The sequence below is a fragment of the Ailuropoda melanoleuca genome, chromosome 10 (genome assembly GCF_002007445.2).
Source record: "Ailuropoda melanoleuca isolate Jingjing chromosome 10, ASM200744v2, whole genome shotgun sequence".
Taxonomy (NCBI): domain Eukaryota; kingdom Metazoa; phylum Chordata; class Mammalia; order Carnivora; family Ursidae; genus Ailuropoda; species Ailuropoda melanoleuca.
This window is the reverse complement of record NC_048227.1, coordinates 20,737,329-20,750,853: the sequence shown is the minus strand read 5'-3', so window position 1 is coordinate 20,750,853 and position 13,525 is coordinate 20,737,329. Positions and strand designations below refer to the sequence as shown.

At 46.4% G+C, this 13,525-nt stretch overlaps 1 protein-coding gene across 1 annotated transcript; it reads right to left on the bottom strand.

Moving 5' to 3' along the window:
- Positions 1–203: 203 nt before the first annotated feature.
- NDUFAB1 (NADH:ubiquinone oxidoreductase subunit AB1) lies at positions 204–9,856 on the bottom strand. The gene is made up of 5 exons (XM_011233993.3): positions 9,648–9,856; positions 3,481–3,597; positions 2,123–2,210; positions 1,147–1,246; positions 204–362 (listed from the first exon to the last, which is right to left on the bottom strand). Exons 1-4 carry the CDS (start codon positions 9,813–9,815, stop codon positions 1,155–1,157), a joined length of 465 nt encoding a protein of 154 aa, XP_011232295.2. The 5' UTR covers positions 9,816–9,856; the 3' UTR covers positions 204–362; positions 1,147–1,154.
- Positions 9,857–13,525: the final 3,669 nt, after the last annotated feature.

The window sequence follows — 13,525 nt, the reverse complement described above, 5'->3', positions numbered from 1 at the left end:
AAAAAAAGACTCGGGCACCTGGGTGGCTCAGTTGGTTAAGCATCTGACTCTTGATCATGGCTCAGGTCTTGATCTCGGGATCATGAGTTCAAGTTCTATGCTGGGCTACACGCCCAGCGGGAGCCTACTTAATAAAATACTAAGCAAAGTCAATCTAAACAAGCTCTTTATAGGCACTGAAAAACTGAAGACGGAGAAAAATCTTGGCTTTATAGATTTATTTTCAAAGGAAAAAACAGACAATTTAAATACAAGTCTAAACAGAATTACTCTCTCATAGGCAACAATAATGCCAAAACACGTCCTCACTTCCAGACACTTGTCAGCATCTTCCGACTCTTCTTCCAGTGAAAAAAGGGGATCTGGCAAAGACAAAGTTAGTTCAGTGTTTCTTTTTGGTGCACTGACTTTCAATGACTCTGAGGTGATCAATTCAGGGTAATCAAAATTACAGATACTTAATACAATGTTTATTTTAAAAAAGTCAACCACTTGATCATACTGGAGCCTGCAAAACAATAGCTAATGTTGAATCGATAGGTTTCTTTACCATGCACTGCATTAAGTAATTTGCATACACTACGGAATTTTACCTTCAGGCAAGCCTCAGGTAGTATCATTATCCCCATTTTACAACTGAGGAAACAGGCTTAAAGGCTAGGCGGCCTGCCCAAGATCACCAGACTTACAGACCCTGACAGAGCTGAGAATAAAGTGTGCTGACTCTAGAGTACAGCTTTTTAACCCAGGAGGCCTCTCCTGCCTGATTAAGAGTCAGGCCATCTCAGCTTCCGGGACAGCAGGCTGGGCTGGCTTTGGGTGTGAAACCGAGGGCGGTAGAGGTCTCCGCTTTTGGGTTACCCTGCTCAGTGTTTTGTACAAGACTGCTTTTATGAGGATGGCTGACAATCAAGGAAGACCTAGCTAAGAATGAACTGTTCATGACCTGTCTCAAGGGTAAAGATGGTCACTAAGGCCGGCCCCCTCTGAGTGGCAGATAACCAGAGAGGACCTGTGTTTTATAACCAGTGAAAATCTGTCAGGCATTTTCAATGTCTGCATTTCTTCCCGAGTCTTACTTTACTGAAGAACTACAGACAGGTTAATTCTATGGGAGGACATTATTCTGTAAGTCAGATTATTTACCTGATATTTTATTCATATACATCCTTCTTATCTGCAATGTAATCTACAATTTCTTGTGGACACATTAACTTCTCTGCATCTGTATCAGGAATTTCAAACCCTAAAAGTAAAAATGTACAATGCATGAGTGTGGAAAAAACAAATCCTTTAAAATTAAACACCTCTCACGCTTCCTTACCACCCACAAGTACATCAGAATTTTCCAGCAACCCTGAATCCCATTTATTAAGTTATGGGCTTATGTTCTAGACAACAGTTATGTTCTAGACAACAGTTATATCATATTAGGTATAACAGCTGGTTCTTTTTCTCAAAGCTGTAATTCATAGGATAGAAAATTCACCCATTTAAAGTATAAAATTCAGTGGTTTTTAGTGCATTCACAGGTTGTGTAACCATCACCATCATCTAATTCCAGAACATTTTCATGACCACATTCATCTGTCTAGTGATAGCACAGAAGCCCCTTGGCTTTCCTTCAGGCAACTTACCCAAAAACTGAGCCATGGACCCTTAAAAGGTCTCCTGTGCACAACTGTCTGAGAAGCAAGCATAACCTAGCAGTGTGCATGGGAGGCATGGCAGGGAACCGTGCGTGTGCGTGTGTCCCAGGCACACCCAGTTACTTCTCTGGGCACGGCCATTCGGGGTGCTCCGGTGTGCTCAGCTTCTCCACAGGTGAGATTCTGCCTCCATCTTGGAGCCCCCGCCCAGAACATCCAAATCCCATCCTCCCCCAGGCCTTTTCTGGTCACTCAGCCCTCAGCACCACACCGGGCACTCTCCTGGCCCCACGCCAAGTGCGTTCTAGGTGAGTGCACCATCCCTAGTGTTGACTTCACCTGACAGTAAGCACATGGGGGCAGGGGTGCTATTTCTATTTATATATTTGATTCAAATCCCAGTTGTGACCCCCAGCATTTCTTCCACCTAAATCAAGAATCGCACTGTGCAGACCCCAGACTTAGCCTGTTACCAAATTCATCCTCCATGGCCATGATAATTTCCACTTGGTCCAAACTGTCTAAGCCCAGGTCTTTCATAAAGTGGGAATTTACCGAGAGCTGCAAGAAAGGAATGCCAAACACAAAACTCAGTCCATAACAGTATTTGCTTCCCAAGATAACAGAGAAGTACACTGTCAATCATTACATAGAATATGCTTAATATAAAGAGGACATATTTTAAATATGAAGGGTGATAACCAGCATTTTATGTTTAACCTGTGCCAGCATATACTTGGTGTGCTTTATATGTAAACTTACTCAAGCTTGTTTTGAAATGGTTAACAATACACACACAACTAATGATGGATTTTACTTTATATATTTTATTAAGATCTTTGATCACTGCTTGGGAAAACTATCCTGGGGATATAATGTACAATGTGGTAACTATACTAATTAACACTACATTGCATACCTGGAATTGACTAGGAGAATAATCTTAAAAATCATCATTAGAAAAAGTTTCTGTAGTTATGTGTGCTGACAGATGTTAACTAGACTTACTGCGATCAATTCACAATTTTGGGGCGGATGGAGGAGAGAATCTTAAGGAGGATGCACACCTAGCGCTGAGCCAGACATGGGGCTTGATCTCACAACTCTTGAGATCATGACCTGAGCTAAAATGAAGAGTTGGACACTTAACAGACTAAGCCACCCAGGTGCACCCCCCCTTTTTTTTCAACTCACGGTATTATACAAGTATCATTATGTTGTACACCTGAAACTAATGTCATATGTCATTTAGACCTCAATAATAAACACCCCACTAACCTACCTATAGGGCAGATTCAATTATTAAAGAAGGAATCTGTTTATGCACCACTATGAGAAAAATGCCAGTGGTTTAGTTAAAGCAGCAAGGTACAGAACAATGTTTACAGTACTCTACTACTTGTGGTTTTTAAAAAGGGTAGGAGAGTGGGCACCTCAGGGCTCAGTCAGTCAAACATTTGCCTTAAGCTCAGGTCATGATCCTAGGGTCCTCCCTGCTCAGCAGGGAGTCTGCTTCTCCCTCTCCCTCTGCCCCGCTTGTGCACTCTCTCTCTCTCTAATCTTTAAAAATAAATAAAAGGGTAGGAGCTAAAGGTCACATAGTACATAAAATATACATATACGTACATATGTGAGTACACCTCCTTGCATATGTATTGGTACCTCTGGAAAGATACTCGAGAAGCTGGTTCCACTGGCTGCCTCCCAGAAGGGGAACTGGGTGGCCAGGAGTCAGGGAGACTTTTTACTGAATATCCTTTTGGACCCTCTGAATTCCGTACCATTGATTAAATACTCATTTAAAGAAAAAACATTAAGCCACATCAATTACCTTTTCTGGGTCAATCTTGTCATAAAGTTTCAAGACATAAAGAACACGGTCCTTGATCCCCTCTAATGTCAGAGGGGGTGCGTCACTATACTGGCGGCACAGCTGTGTAAGTGGAACCTAGAAAAGGGCAGGAAGGAAGAGCCGTTGAACAAAACACGCCTCTAGGTCAACGCACTAGCTTACAGATAACCTTTCAGAGCTTTCAGCGCTTCCGAGAACCACCTCCTCGGATTCTGACTGTGGCCATTAGGTTGCCCAGAGTCACAACACTGGGTATTTTCAGAAGCCCTAGCAGTCCAGCAGCATAAAAATGGGCCTCTCATCCCCTCAGAGCCAGGACTGGCTCCCCTGGCTCCTGCGTTCAGCACTGCGGCTCTGGCCACTTGTCTGGCTCCCAGGAGACCGGCTGCCTCGAAAATCGTGCAGGGTCTGCAGATGTGTGTGTCCTGTGGCACCTTCTGCAGCACCTGGCTACTGTAAGGCTCTGTCACCTTTAATCGGCACACCTGAGTCAAGAGAGCCCACTCAGAAAGAGTTCCCTGGAGGACTGCACATGGGAAGGTCTAATATGGCCCCTGACTTCAGCCAGGACAAACGAGCCAGTTACCAAACCCCAGACAAGGGAGCCCAGCAGTCCTCCTGGTCCAATCTGTTTCTCTTCAGGGTACACTTGTCTTATTGCCACCAGCAAAACCATGAGCCTTTCTGATTTTTGCCATGATGGGAGTAGTGTCTCCAATGTCTGTGATACTAGCCTACTTGATAATCAACTAGGAATTAGGGTGTTGGATGGATTCTTTTGCCAAATATGGAAGGAGCTCCAACTTACAGCTCAGCAGGCTTAGTGCCATGGAAGGTACAATGCAGAACAAGAGGAAACAAAACAGCTGTCTGACAGTTCTGCTCACTGTGGAAGTCCCCAATCTGAACTGGTTTGTTTGTTTACCTTCTAAAGTTGATGTTAAATTTCAAATTCTTAAGTAAGTTAAGCTGGAGTTCTTATAGCATCTCCCCATAGAAAGTGGCTTTGCGTGTTGGGGCTCAGGTCCTTGAGACCGACAAAGGTCTATGAAAATCATGATAAAAAACACTGCCAAATGAACCAAACCTGTACACACCTCTGTATAAGAAATATTTATCTTGCAAAAAAAAAAATCAAGGTACTGAAATCAGGTTTAATTACTGAGCTATAAAGAGATTAGATGAAGAGATTCATGGATATCCTGAAGGTATTTCAAGGTGCTTCCAGAGTTTAAGAGCACTTGTTCTTTTTTGTCACAATGTATATAGCGTCCTTTCCACCTGCAGTGTGGGTTAAGGAGAACTCTGCTATGGGAACATCTCCAGGCCTACTTGTCCACAATCACTAGAAGTCTCCACGCCACAAATAAAATGAAGCAGAAGGGGAAGAGACGGAGGGAGGAGCAATGAGTTAAGTGGTGGTGACAGAAGTTTGAGGGGAAGATTCTGACAGAGGCCTTGTCTGCCACATCAAGAAGTGGTATGCGGCGGGGGGGGGGATTACTGCTAAGGAGAAAGAGAGAACATGGGAGCTTCGCTGCAGAGCCCAAGAGGAAGGATGAGGCTGGGGAGGGTGCATGGTACACAACCCAAGGGGCCCACTAGGGGTCAGCACTGTCCCCAGCCGCACCAGCAAGTGCCCGCGCTTGGGCCAGTGGGCACCACGTGGTGAAATTAAAGGGGTCTCCACCTGGAGAGCACAGGCCAATCCAAAGCGGGGGGCTACAGTGGGCTCAGCACAGGGCAGGCAGGTCTAGTGGGTGACAGCCCAGACTCTGGAGTAAGACTGCCTACATCTGTACCCCGGCACTAGCTTTCTTGCCAGCTGTGTGGCCCTGGGCGAGTTACTTACCCTTCCAATGTCACAGTTTCCTTATTTGTAAAATGGGGACAAGCAACCGTACAAAGCTCACAGCACCGCCATGAGGCGTCACTGAGGGAATGTAAAGGGCTCAGAACACTGACAGGCACATCCACAGTGAGTGCTACTGAGGGCCGTCTAGGAGGATTGGGATCTGAGACTCTGGCGGTAGTGTGCCCCCAAAGCACCTGATCCTACCCCTTCCCTCTCAAGCCTCCCCTTCTGGTGTCTTGATGGACTTCTTATCAGTCAGACTACGGCGCTGCGCTGGGCACTTTACAGACCATCACCTCTTCTAGTTCTGTCATCAGTCCTATTTTACAGACAGGAAACAGAGACAGAGAGAGGTATCCCGAGCCAGGCCTCCCAGCTTGGCCTCTGGGGAGGGTCTTACTGCCTCCTTCCTCCTGGATCTCAGCGGTTAAAAAAAAAAAAAAAAAAAAAAAAGAGGCGGCACAGAAGAGGCAAGCAGCTCAGCAGGGTCCCCGACAGTCAACAATGTTTCTGGTGTTTTTCCCCAAGATCTACACTTAACAATTCTATGTGACACAAGTCACTTCCCACAGCCAACAGAGAAGGCACTATGTACAGGAAAAGAGTGACTACCCTCTCGACTAGTAGAAACCAATAACCTAGTTCATCCATCGAAATGCATCTGTCTCCACTCAGGTACATCTCTGACTAAGGGAAACGGAGAAAGCTCAGTTTAAAGCTCAGGAGACAGCTTTAAAGGCCAGCTCTACCAGCTGTCCCCTGGACAGCTCCACCCTGGTAGCAGACATCTTGATGTCAGTTTGGAAATAAATTCCTTATGTGACTTCCAAAACGCCTGCTCACAGACCTCTATTCCTTGTCCACCACCTGGCGCTCTGGCCAGAGACCTGAGAGCCCACCTCCACTCTTCCCACCCTCTCACCATCATGTTTACTGGGCCACCCAGCCTGGCTGATTGGGAGGCAAGATCTCACTTATTCAACAAACCTTGTTTCATGTTCACTCCCTGCAGCCTAAACAGAACATCCACATTCCTCAGCGCCCTTCACATGCCTACGTCTTTACCTCAACTCAGGTCTCTCCATTCCACAGGCACCCTGAGGGTCAGTCGCAGGAGTGCCAGGCTCTCCTGCCCTCTGCACATGCTCCTGCCCTGATTGTGTGAGAAACTGCTGCCTTTGAGACCGTGCTCACCAGGGGCGCTGGGTGGGTCCCTCTTCTGTGCTGTACACATACCTGTCCTCACAGTGGCTGTCTTGTCTTCGTACACAGGACTGTCTCAGCAGCCTGCGAGCTCTACCCCCTGTGCCAAGCATTGTGCTGTGGCTTAGAACTACAAAAATAAATAAAACATAACCACTACCTCTAATGGAAAAGATCAAGCCAAATAGATTATTTAAGTTGTAATAAAAATGTGGCAAGAAGGGCGCCTGGCTCAGTCAGTTAGTGTTTGCCTTTAGCTCAGATCATCATCTCAGGGTCCTGGGATTGAGCCCTGAGTTGGGCTCCCTGCTCAGTGGAAAGTCTACATCTCCCTCTCCCTGTGCCCCTCCCCCTACTCATGCTCGCTCAGTCTCTCAAATAAAATCTTTAAAAAAAAAAAAAAGTGGCAAGAGCCATGACAGAGGTATTTGTAAGCTGCTTCCTGAACAAGAGCTGTCATTCAGTCCTTGACAGGCATGGAAGAAAGAGATACCAAACTTGGAGTTAGCCCTGGAAGGACAAGGATATTCAAGGAGGGAAGGCCAGGCCAAGAAAATGAGGCATAGGAGTGTAGTGGGTCTGTGTGGGAAGAAATGAGTTCATGTTGCTGGAGACTGAAGGTTAAGGTGGGACACAGGCTCTGAGGCTCAAGAGGCAGGGCCCAGAGGTGTAGACACCCGAACAGACAAAATAGCCGAGCTCTCTCTACACAAGCGTTTTGCCTTCATCTGGGTACCATGCCCCACAGAACTCTTTGGAAGTCCTCTTTGCGCTCTTGCTTCGAGACAGTTCAGATCTGGGGCCTGCTGGGTCAAGTACAAAACTTCCAGGTTCCATTCTAGGCCACTACCCTTGTTTTTCTTACCTTCTATTTTACACTGTCTCATTTTTTTTTTTTAAGATTTTATTTATTTATTCGACAGAGATAGAGACAGCCAGCGAGAGAGGGAACACAAGCAGGGGAGTGGGAGAGGAAGAAGCAGGCTCATAGCGGAGGAGCCTGATGTGGGGCTCGATCCCATAACGCCGGGATCACGCCCTGAGCCGAAGGCAGACGCCCAACCGCTGTGCCACCCAGGCGCCCCATGTCTCATATTTTTATATTCAGAACTGCTTTAGCTCCTTTTGGGAGAGGAAAGGGTTGGAATATAAATGAAGAACTAGTTGCCCTGGAGTCAGCAAAGTGGATGGATCTGAGAAGAAAAAATCTAATGGAACAGAATGGGTGGAGTGAGCAATAGTCCAGATGAAATGAGCAAGGGCTGGAGGTGGAAGTTTGGGGTAACTGGGAAACAGGCAATAGCAGAAACCAAGAGCGAAGACACAGACAAGGAAGAGAGTGTGGTGAGAGATCTTTGGAACTTACCAACATTTAAGGACTGGAAAGTGCCAAAGGACAGGAACAGGGAAGTAGAGGGAAAGAACGAACCAAGACAAACAGTGTCAAACAGCCTTGGGAACACAGCAGCAAGGAATGAGCTGGCAAGTTTAACATGAGGCTGCAGTGTCCAATGAGATATTACCTAGTGCCTTTCCTTTATATGTCTCTCTGTACCCTTCAACACCTAGAGTAAGGTCTGGCACATAGCCGTCCCTCAGTTTCTTTGAATGAACAAGTGTTTACTCTCTCTTCAATCAGCAAAAGATATAAGGTGGTTAAATGGGAACACTTAGTCAAAACCACTTTGTAAATATAAATAAAATGGTTCTTCTGCTGTATATGAACCAAGCAGAGGTAGTGGGAACATCTCTGAGTACCCTGCTATTCAAGGCATGGTCCAAGGACCACCAGCAGCAGAATCTTCTGGGAGCCCATTGGAAATAAAGCCTCCCAGACCCCTTCTCAGAATCTGTATTTTAACCCAAGGAATCTGTAACAATCAAGTCTGAGAATCAGTGCTCTTTGAATAAGGACAATCACTTTGCATTTCAGCCTACTGTGGAAAGCGGTCCAGGATCAGGAACAAAACACTCGGCAACTCTATATAACGCCCTTTTAACTCTTAACTTCAGGGTGACACTGTTAACCTTTTGATTCAGGCAACAGGGCCAGTGCCCTATGAATTAATCCATCGCATTGTCAGTAAATCTCAATCCTAGTCACACAAAAGAATCACTTGGTGACTTCTAAAAACAGCAAGACCCCAATTCTAGAAATAATGACTGATTTGGCCTGGGCATCCTTATGTTTTATTCTAACATATATTCAATACTGAAACCACTATTATATTAAGTTCACAGGTTTGGGGGGTTTCTCAAATTGGCCTTGACAGTCTATTCTACCTTAAGGTAGGAGTTCTTGATCTTGGCTGAACCCTTTAGTCACCTGGGGAACTTAAATGAAAACCCATGCCAGAGCCTCATCTCAGAGAAATAAATCAAAACAGGTGGGCAAGGGATTCTTCCCCTCTTTTAAGATGCTCAGGCGATTTGAATGTGCAACTAGCGTTGAAAATCACTGCCCTAACGAGAATTTCTGCCTCACAAAGGTTTTCTCGGACAGAAAAGCTAGATACTATTTTTTTCCTATCTTTGCTTTCAGGAGGCCTGTAAACAGGCAAAGGCAATACAGGGAGAAATCCTGGGTGCAGACTGCTCTGGAGAAGGTTGTAGGCCAGTGTGGCTTCCTTTTTGCACCCAGTCATCAGTTTTCCCCTAAAAAACTATCACGGTATTTGCCGTTATCACTACGACTAACGGGGACCAATATTTGAGAGTTTACCAAGCACCCCAACTAGGTGCTCTCAAAACCTCGCTGCACCCCCACGAAGTAGAGATTAGTACCCCAGCTTTGCCGTTCAGCCAGAGTAGCAAGGTCACGAGACTTGACCAAAGTTTCGGAAAGTGGCAGCCAGCATTCGAACCCAGGGGTGTTTGACTGGAAGGTCTGAGCTCCAGCAGGTAAGCACTAGGTCACCTAGGTTCCCAGCAGGGGTCAACCAAGCACCGCGAAGGAGTGGGATGGGCGGAGAGCCAGATGTCTCCCGGGCACCCCTGCCGCGGCTGGCGTGACCCTGCTGCCCGGCCCCTCCCCCCCCACCCCGATCCCTGACCCCTGCCAAGCCCCAGCAAAGTCACAGCGAGTCACCTGCGCGAGCACCGAGGCTAGCTGTGGAGCCGCAGGCCTCGTCCGGGCCCCCGCAGGGCACAGGGTGATGCTGAGCTGCCGGGCCGCGGCCAGCGTGGGGACCCGGGGCAGCGGCGCAAAGGCCGCGGGCAGTCGGCGGACACAAGCGGAAAGGACACGAGCCGCCATGGCTACGCCGACCCAGGATGCACTGCGCCGCGCCCTCCGACCCGGTTTCCTCTCCGCTCAGCGCAGGGGATGCACAGAGCGGCGCAGCCGGACGCCGCTGGCTATAGCGGCCCCTAGAGGCTCCTGATGGCACTGCTCCCTCGGGCGCGCGGTCCACCCATCTAGGGCCAGAGGCAAAGGCTGTCAGCGCCAGAACCTCGTTCTTGTCTTTCCCTAAATACTAATCATTGACACATGAAAGGAACTGGTTTTTATTTATTCTCTGAACGTTCTTACATTTGTTTAAAAGTTTTGACGCGGCGATTATTCCATAGGTATTAAAATTATATAAGGGTCGCATGGGTGCCTCAAAGAGCCAGTGACTCTCGATCTTCGGGTAATGAGTTCAAGCCCCATGGTGGGTGTAATGATTACTTACTTACTTACTTACTTACTGAATAAATAAATAAATAAACAAACAAACAGACAAACTTTAAAAAATAAGTAAATAAAAGTAAAATAGACTGCATAGTACCATCCCACTGTTGTAAAATTATTTGTTTATGCATTCATTGAGAAATTGAGTATCTGTTACATGCTAGTTGTAATGTGCCAGTTGCCACAGCAGTGGGCAAGCCAGGCAGTCTATTCTCAAAGAGTTTACATTCTAGTGGGTAGAAAATTAGCAAATTAAAATAAACACTTCCCCTAAGACAAAAAATCCAGGGAAGTAGTGATAAATACAATGAGGAACAGTAAAGTAGGGAGGGGGGTAGTGAGGGAGTACAGCAGGGGCATTATTTTAGATAGGGTGGTCCCTGAAGGCCTCTCTTAGGAGGTGATATCTGAGCTGAGGCTTTCATCAATCTGGGGGAGGGAACACAGAGCCTCAGGAGTCACCCTGCTGCTGGTGATGCCAACCAGAGTGTCCGTGGCAGTGCACACAGTTGACACCAGGCTTCGCTAGCAGCCTGATTCCATCACCATCGCTTCACTGCTTATTAATCAATTGGAAGCATAATTGTATCACCTCTTTGGGAATGGTCAGTGAATAAATGGCCCAGCTCCATTTTGGGTGGCAGACTTCTATTTCTACAGAAAAGCAGCACCAAAAAAATCGGATTGGAGTCCGAGGATCAGGGCCCATTAGATCTGCTTAAGCCACCAGTGACACACTAGCTTTTGATGCTCCTTTATGGTCGCACTCCCGGCCAGACCCATGGGACAGATGTGTGATGTGACTGTGCAGCATTCACAGCAGAGGGAGCACCCAAGAAGAGCCTGACCTCTTCCCTCTTCTCCCCTATGTCCTCAACTTCCTGCTTTCTTGTGGCTCTTTCCCTTGAGCCCATAAACATGCCAAAGTTTCTGCTAGTCTAAAAACAAGGCCAGAGGCCTACTCCACTGATCTTTTATGTATCCCTAACATCACACTTCTCCTTCTTTCCTAGTCAAGCTTCTTGAAAAAATAATCTAACGCTTTCAGCCTTTAATTCCTCACTTCCTATTCGCTCTTTAATCCACTCAAATCCAGATTCTACCCCTACACCTTGCAGAATGCTCACCACTACATCTTAAATGATCAAATCCAGTAAATACATCTCTGGCCATTCCTTTTTTTGGTTTTCCATGGCTCTATCTCCCTTGCTCAGCCTTTAAACTTTGTTTGCCAGGGTCCTCTTTGACCCATACTTGACTTTAAAAACCCAAGTTTTCAGAAATGATGCACTCCAGAGGCTTTCATTCCCACCTGCATCCAGCCCTGGTCTCTTCTCTGGGCTTGAGTCCTTTATCCAACTGTCGATTACCAGATGCTCTATAAGCATTTGAATGAGCTGTCTTCCCCCTTGTGTGTTGTTTCAGCTGCTGACACTATTACCCACTAAGCCAGAAATTTAAGACTCCTTCCTCTACCTAAATCATGCATTCACTTAGCCCTGCTCATTTCTTTTCCTTCCTAAAACTCTCTCTCGAGTTCAGGTCTTTCATTGCACGGCCTTGCCGCAGGTAAGGCCCTTCTGGTCATCTTCACACCTCCACTCTTGTCTGCTGGAAATTCACTATTCACTGTGTTGGTAGAGTGGGAGCTTATCACTGAAGGGCAAACCCTTCAGCAGTCCCTACACCGGCAGAATAAAGTCTAGGTTTGTTAACAGGCTTTGCCAGCTCCCTGGCTACCTTTCTCAATTCCTCACTCCACCCCCCACAACATGATCCATTTTCTTGCGACGGTGAGTTGTTTGTAGTTCATGCCATACTGTCTTTTCTGCCTGGAATATCCTGTGCTTCTGCTCTGACCTACAGACCCTGCAAGACTTGGCTAGTTGTCATCCTTCATGGAGCTTTTCTGGAACTCCCCCATGTTGGGCTAACTGCCCATCTTTTGGGCACTCTGAACATACCCTCTAAATTTAAAACACAGTATTTAATATATTGCTTTGTGTCATGGTCTCCCTCACTAGACTGTGAAAGGCCTTTTTTTTTTTTTTTAAGATTTATTTATTTGAGAGAGAGAGCAAGTACACAGTGGGAGGGGGAGGAGAAGCAGACTCCCCACTGAGCAGAGAGCCCGGCATGGGGCTCAATCCCAGGACCCTGGGATCAAGACCTAAGCTGAAGGCAGACGCTTCACCAACTGAGCCACCCAGGTGCTAGACTGCGTACTTCTGAAGGGCCACAGCCTCACAGCAATCATTTTCATACCTCCTACTTCAAGTATGTGCTCAGTGTTTGTTCAGCCATCACTGCACTGGAATTACTGCTTACCTCTACTGTTCTCTTAACTCTGAAATCTTATAGATGAGATGTTCCTCAAGATCCCTGGGTAAATGAAATCTTTGTGAAAAGCTCTCTATTATGTACAATGTGGTAGCAAATAAAAGTATCTCATTTAGGCTAGAGATAGTGGGAACAGAACGAGTGCAAGAGAGAAAGCTAAATCTTATATGCACATGTATCAAAGGGAAGTAATAAACTTAGCTAAACCCACACTAGTGAATGTTGTAAAAAGGTGTCTTGAGAAGTAACAGAGGGGCACCTGGGTGGCTCAGTCAGTTAAGCATCTGCCTTCAGCTCAAGTCATTGTCTCTGGGTCTTGGGATCGAGGCCTGTGTTGGTCTCCCTGCTCAGCAGAGAGCCTGCTTCTCCCTTTGCTTGCATGCTCTCTCTCTCTCTCTCAAATAAATAAAATCTTAAAAAAAAAAAAAAGAAACAACAGAGCAAATGGTTAGGTTATATGGATCATAAATATATACTCCTTCAGTAAGAATGTTGAATAAATACTGACTGCGTGGGCAAAATTTCCAGTGACACCACCTGATTAGGACCATAAGGATCTCTGTCTCTCAAATCAAGTAGGCAATGGTGAAGATGACGGGCTCAGTCCATACCAAGTGTGGACTCAAAGTGACTCTAGTGACACCACAGGCGCTTGACTCAAGGATGCCTGTGAGAATGTACAAGAACAATGGCATTTCTTTTTTTTTTTTTAAGATTTTATTTATTTATTCGACAGAGATAGAGACAGCCAGAGAGAGAGGGAACACAAGTAGGGGGAGTGGGAGAGGAAGAAGCAGGCTCATAGGGGAGGAGCCTGATGTGGGGCTCGATCCCATAACGCCGGGATCACGCCCTGAGCCGAAGGCAGATGCTTAACCGCTGTGCCACCCAGGCGCCCCACAATGGCATTTCTAAACCGGCATTCCTTAACAGGCTTTATATTACCTTTAGTA